General features: G+C 34.3%; 2 protein-coding genes across 2 annotated transcripts in view; both read right to left on the reverse strand.

Moving 5' to 3' along the window:
• Positions 1–1,454, reverse strand: part of LOC102672659 — a 10,562-nt gene extending 9,108 nt beyond the window's left edge. Inside the window, 1 exon segment of the mRNA XM_031510985.1 lies at positions 385–1,454. The gene's annotated coding sequence lies outside the window, so the exon portion shown is untranslated.
• A 512-nt stretch (positions 1,455–1,966) lies between these two features.
• LOC102673461 lies at positions 1,967–5,381 on the reverse strand. The gene is made up of 3 exons (XM_006616760.2): positions 5,024–5,381; positions 3,029–3,196; positions 1,967–2,797 (listed from the first exon to the last, which is right to left on the reverse strand). Exons 1-3 carry the CDS (start codon positions 5,076–5,078, stop codon positions 2,580–2,582), a joined length of 441 nt encoding a protein of 146 aa, XP_006616823.1. The 5' UTR covers positions 5,079–5,381; the 3' UTR covers positions 1,967–2,579.
• Positions 5,382–6,749: the final 1,368 nt, after the last annotated feature.

A 6,749-nucleotide genomic window follows, 5' to 3' on the forward strand; every position in this document is an offset into this window, starting at 1 on the left:
TATTTATATTTATATATGTATATACGTACGTAATAATGTCACGTTACGCATCTACGATTTTTTTTTTTTTAATTTTGAATCGAACGGGGAATAGTGTCGAGAAAACGGGAAAGTGTCATCGTTTCGATATATATTTTGAAATGAAGAAGAAGAAGAAGAAGAAGAAGAAGAAAAAAAATATATATATATATATATATCGGTTGATAAATCCGTATGTAACAGTTATAAACGACGACGAGTCGTGGATATCTTTCGCCCAAATGAAATGAACCTAGCCGCTATGAACCAGCTGTTATTAAACACGTCTAACCTAAAGCACATTTTTTTTCCTTCCCCCCTCCCCCGATCTTTTACACGAAGGTTTTTATATTTTTGGTTATTTACCTGTTATTCGAATATACCCTTTTTTCCACTCTTCTTAAATAAACTATTTCCATTCAAACCGGTTTCGGGTAAAGTAAGAGTACAATTATGATGGCGGAGCAAGTCACGGATTAAGAGAATTAGCCTTGACGGGGACGACACAGTAATAGGATAAAATCATATTGTGCTTAAATAATGTTTTACATACAAGGGAGAACATAGAAAAGAAAGGATTTAAACTCTTTTAAACGAATTGCGGAACTTGCGGTTGAATAAAAAAGAAATTCGATGTGTTGATCCCCACGTCTTTCCGGAAAAAAAAAAAAAAATTGCTCCTTTTTTTTTGCCTCTCTCTGAGTTAACAAATGTACATGTTATCGTTATATTTTTTTTCTTTCTTTTTCTTTTTCCCCTTTCCTCTTTTTTCTCGTCTAATAAACGTTTCTCCCTTCACAGGAACAAATCGAAATTCTTTGTAAAAAAAACGAGAAATGACCAAACTTATATATACATATTTGAAGGATAAATGGGTAATCTACGAAACGAAAGTCAACGAACACTGCGAGGAAAAAATGGCAGATTACTGGCTGAAACAAAATTCTCTACACGGAACAATGAAACGAGCGAAAAAATTTGACGTACGGCTGATTAAAATTTTTGTCCAAAATTTTAATTATAAATATAATATTTCCCCGATAATATCCGAAAATATGTGAATCTCGTGCACAAATATAATTACCGATAAATTAATCATGGAAAATACATTACCGATTAAATCGTGCGTTAATCGTTCGAATCGCGTCGCTCCGTCAATTCCCTGCTTTATCGCGCGAGAAAACGATCGTATTATTTAAATAACGGGATGAAAATCCGTCGTTTTATTTTATTCATTGGAAATAAGAAAAAGAAAAATTTTTCCTTCCAACAATGATATTTATTTCTACGAATCGAATAAAAGATCGAAAGTTCGTCCATAGTCGAAGAATTTTTTAATGTATTTGCGAACCACCCGATTATCGATTATCGTATTTTCGTATTTTTACGAGCAACGAGATATTGAAACAACTTTACGATAGAATCCTTCTATAATTGAATACTTTTTACACGCGTGTAACGTATGGAAAAATTATTTTTTTTTTTTTTTTAAATAATTTGATGATAGATCGATCCATTTTTTTTTCGTAAAAATTTTTTCGTAAAGTAAATTATATTTTATTGTATCATTCGTTCGACAGAGGAGAAGGAAAAAATAAGAGACTTGGTGATTTTTCGCACTTTGATATATATATATATATATATATATATTTATATATTTATATATTTATATATATATATATATATATTTTCTTTTTTTTTCTGCTTCGCACAAAAACAATACATATGTCAATCGATGTTTTCTCGCGAAGATCTGTCTGTGTAACGTATAGTATAGACTTTCAACAAGTTGCGTAATTATTACATGTGTTGTGTCAATGTCATTCTTAAGCTCTACGTAGAGAGAGAGAGAAAATTGTCGAGTGAACACAATGCGACGACGGTCGTCGCACCTTTAGCACCTAAATTGAAGAAATTTTTTCTCATTTTTTTTTTTTCTTTTTTTAATTTTTTTTTCCCCCAAGAAGAATTATACACGATCGAGGAAATATTCGCCAAGCTGATTTCGATTTCGTCTAATCGTCTAAAAAGTACCAAAAAAATCGTATTATCCTACCCTCCCCTAATCCCCTGTACAATAGTTTTATATTAAAAATTGATAAGGATCTAAAATTCTGATTGAAAAATTTCGTACGGACATCTTTTAACATCGTTTTATTTCTTTCCGTTAAAAAGCGATCTTTCCCCTTTCGCTCGAAACAGGCGATCGGAAACAGCATTGTATACGTGTACGCATAATCTCATCTAAACCTACGATTTATTTTTTTTTTTTTTAATTTCTCGAACCCGATGAAGAGGAAGCCATTGCACAGTGTTTCTAGAATTTTTTTTTTTTTTTGCGTAAAATTCTAATTTCTCGTTCGTTTTCGAGATCGTCAGTTTCCCCTTGTTTACACATCCTTCTTACTTATATATACGATACTCGAATACTAACGATCTCGAAATCGCGGAATATTGATCTTCGTCGTCGACCGAGTCGAAAGAGTACGTCGATACTTTCTCTATTTTCTTTTTTTTTTTTTTTTATCTTTTCTTTTCTTTTCTCTTTACTTTCGAAGAAATTAATTATTACGCATGTACGCTAGAAGGACACTGGCGGCGACGCACGAGGCGATCAGCGACGTTGGCGGTAGAACGCTCGGTGTACCCGTGTTGCAAAAGTCTGTCAGACACGAGCAAACCTCTTGGCGGCCACCGAAACCGCTCCTCTGGTAACATTTTCCCTTGTAATTCGACTCGTCCCATCCACAGCCCCTTATCACTCTCGTGTCGGGTGGAACTGTTAAAGAAAACACACGATTGGACGGTTCAATGTACGGTTATTACTTAGTGCAATAATAAACGATAATATCTCGAGTTAGCGCAGCCGTTACACGGTTATCGACGCGTACGTTACACGGTTGGTAAAATAGGCTTGGTTAAAAAATATTAAAAATGCTTGATTGGACTTTTTTTTCTTCTTTTCTTTTCTTTTCTTCTTTTTTTTTTTTTTTTTTTGAGCGTTACTCACGTCCATTAACGCTGAACTCGATGACTTGCGTGATCTTTCGGCACATGGTGTACTTTGCGCCGTTCTTCAGATCGGAGCAATCTTTTTTCAACGCGTCCGGTGGATTCTCGTCGGCGCATCGGCTGTCGTTGTGGCTGTTGCAGAGATAACATTGCATCGCGTTTATACCTGGAATCAGAGTGAGGAATTAAATTCATATTTTCGTCGAGGAAATTTATCATTGTCGCGGGATAGGGGATTTGATTGTATTAATTTAATATGCGTTATGTAACGTATGGGTACATACTACGAAAACTGGAGAGATTACGGGAATGTTGTTGGAAAACGGGTAACGATAAGAGAGGTCACGGTGGAGAGAAAATAACGCGACGAGATTTATCTCCGTGGCGATGCGTTTAACGTACGAATATTCCGTGTTATATAGGTCATTACGTTTATACAAAATTAATTATTGTTAAACATCGAATAAATATCGAATTATAGCTTTTAACGAAAAATCAAAGAAAAAGATATTTGGACAAAAAATATTAAATATTAAATATCTAAGCAAATTTACTTTTTAAAAGATCAAAAAGGAAAAAAAAAAAACGTTTTTAAAATGATTCTGCATGTATTCCAACAGAATAATAATAATAAGAAGAAGGTTCATTGTACCTTTGACCGTAAGTATTATAAAAATCAATGCAGCTACGTGCCCTAGAAATGCATACTCACAATAAGTTTACGCGCTTTTAATCTTATTTGTACCATCATTCACAGTTTCAGAATATAAATAGTATTACGCAATACGATAAGCGTAATAATAATTTAAAATAATTTTTCGATCGACAAATATATATATATATATATATATATATATATATATCGCAAAAAATTTAAAAAAAAAAAAGAAAAAAAGACGAAATAATTAATAATATTCCTTTAATCCATAATAATAAACGAGAAACAAATTTTTCAACTCGTATGAAAAATTTGCGCATAGCATAAAGTCGTCATTGATCTCCACCAGTCTCTCTATTTCGTTGAATTAAAAACGTGTTCATCGATCAAATACATTTCTCGTTCTGATCGTTTAACCGCGCGATAATTGCTCGATATTTCGATTTTTTTTTTTTCTCTTTCGCTTTTATATATACACGTATCCCGTCGTTGTGGTTAAATCGGTCAAAACACTAAACACAATGAGGAAGCAAGCCGATCCACTTTTCGAACAGGGTGTGTTATTATCACTTCATTGGCTAATATTACCGTTAATTGAAAAAAAAGGAATGAAATTTAAATTTAACCAAGAAACTTGAATCAATCTACTTCTTCGTAATAATAAGCATAATTTAATAATTGCGTCAATAAACGCGAAACGACGACGCGTCTCGGTAACAATTTTATCCGCCTCATAGACATGTCACAATTGCAATAACATTTTATTTATTTATTTATATATTTATTTATGATATATTAGAAATTATGGATGCGTTTTATCGATTATCATCGATCAAAAAAAAAAAAAAAAAAAAAACACGAATTCACGAGAAAAATTTATTGTATATTCGTATATAATAATTTGATACGTAATAATAATGAGATACGTGGAATATCGTTTTTTGCTGACTAGGGAAAATTTTTTTGACAGAACAGAATCCCTCGAATTCCACCACAAATTATTGTCGATCGAAGAACACGATTGGGCGAGTTCACAACAAATTCATCAATTATATTTTCACACCTTTTTATCATATTTTTAATGATCAATTAATTCCAATTTATATAATTTTACTGTAAAATATTGTCACCGAAATATGATGACATAAATTCAACATCCCTGCTACATTCCACCACCAAAACACGATTCACTATTTACGGAACCACCAATTGTCGAAAAATTAAAAAAGAACCAGCGAACGAAAGCCAGCGTACACGAGGATCGATATAGAAACGGTCTCGCCCTCCTCCCCCTTGGATCGTTGAACCAAGTCCACCCCAAGAGTCGACGCTTACCGTAAAAACCGAGCACGACCAATAGGCAAACGACGAGGATGCCGATGCGTCTCATCTTTCCTCCCTGCTGTTGTTAAATCCTTGTTATCGAACCCACTTCCTTCCACCTTATAATTCCACCTTCCTCGACAGACCACGAGGCCGACGGATCGAGAGGGTGGTGGAGGAGAGGAGAACGAGCAGAGAGAGAGAGAGAGAAAGAGGGAGAGAGAGGGAGTGAGAGCGAGAGAGGAGAAAACGCGGTCAGACGAAAGGGTTGACGAGGCCAACCATTCGGCCTCGACAGCTGGTGAAGCACTGGCCGTTTCCTCGCCGCGATTGCAGCGCAAGCCCGCGACTGGAAGGCGGCCACGACGATGCCTGCACCACCGGATACGGGCGAGATGGATCGAGGCGAGAGGAGAGGATGATTGAATCGAAGGACCAACAACAAACTGGATCGAGGAAAATACTTCTCTTCCTGGTCGAATCTTTTTGTGCCCTTCGTTCATTTCAATAGATTGATTGAAATTGAAGGGAGATCGATATTTTTCGAGGATTTGATTCATTTTCTTTTTTCGTTCAAGCTTTTCCAAGTTTTATGGAATATTATGGTTATATGGGTATATAGGTAGTCGAGTTATGCAAATGTATCCATAGATGAGATTTCGAGGTTATGTTTCGAGACACGAATTATCCTATCTTTTATATCTTTGGTTATCGGTTCCTCGAAGTTTTATTTTCATCTCTCTTCTATGGAGCTTCTTATGATTAATCGTAAGAATTCTTATTTATCATTATTATCGATAAAGTATTCATACGGAAACATAAAATTTGGTTTATTAAAGTAAAACGATAAAATTATTGATTCTCAATATGTTAATATTAGCGAAATATATTAGTTAATTAAATATCTATCGTGGTAAATTTATTTTCATAAAATACTAAATATATGTATATTCGAATCCGATATTAATATACTGATAGATAAGAAAGAAGCTAGTAAGATGATTACACTATTTTTCATGTTTATAATCATAAGCCAATATTATATATAAACAGAATGATATCAAGTTTACACACGTTGAAAAGTTTATTTTAAAAATCGAATTTTCTCGAGAGCGAAAATTCTCTCGAAAATTACGCCAATGCACTTGTACGATGTACTCGACCCACAATTTTGCAGGTCTGGGATTGATCGTTTTAGAATTGATTGCCTAATGCTTCCTGTCACCGTTTTCAATTGCGCATACGTATCCATGATCTCTCTTGTTCCTGAGAAGTAACCAAGAGCTTTAACTCGACGAATCGAATATGAGTTTGATAGTGAAAATTTAGGATTGTTTCGATGGATAAAACAGAGCTGGACGTTAAATAGGGAAGGCCGTGGGCGATATACGTAGAGCTTTATGTTCAAATGGACCGTAAAGTGGTGGTTTGGAACACGCTAAGTGGATAATATCCCTTTTCCTGTGACACACTGAACGTCATGAAATGTCATGGAAGCGTAGCAAGCAATGAGTTGCACGCGAACAATACGGAAAGGAACGTGAAGGATATCGTTCTACGTTGTTGTACCAGCTTCTGAATCATCGCTCTTGTGACCTAATTTTTTTCTTTCAATACGATAACAGGATCGACAAGACGAAATACTATATATATATATATGTTAATGAATTTTTTTTGCTTTGTTTGATTAACAGAAATGGAAAAGAATTTAATAATAAAAAAAAAAAAAAAAAAAAAA

This window comes from Apis dorsata, unplaced genomic scaffold, assembly GCF_000469605.1.
Source record: "Apis dorsata unplaced genomic scaffold, Apis dorsata 1.3 scaffold_270, whole genome shotgun sequence".
In the NCBI taxonomy this organism is placed as follows: domain Eukaryota; kingdom Metazoa; phylum Arthropoda; class Insecta; order Hymenoptera; family Apidae; genus Apis; species Apis dorsata.

What these genes read in the sequence shown, in the direction of transcription:
- LOC102673461 (XM_006616760.2), bottom strand. Translation starts at nt 5,078, where the DNA reads ATGAGACGCATCGGCATCCTCGTCGTTTGCCTATTGGTCGTGCTCGGT. An exon ending in GGTCGTGCTCGGTTTTTACG is followed by an intron (nt 3,197 to 5,023) that starts GTAAGCGTCGAC and finishes CTCTGATTCCAG; the next exon opens with GTATAAACGCGATGCAATGT. An exon ending in CGAGTTCAGCGTTAATGGAC is followed by an intron (nt 2,798 to 3,028) that starts GTGAGTAACGCT and finishes TTTCTTTAACAG; the next exon opens with TTCCACCCGACACGAGAGTG.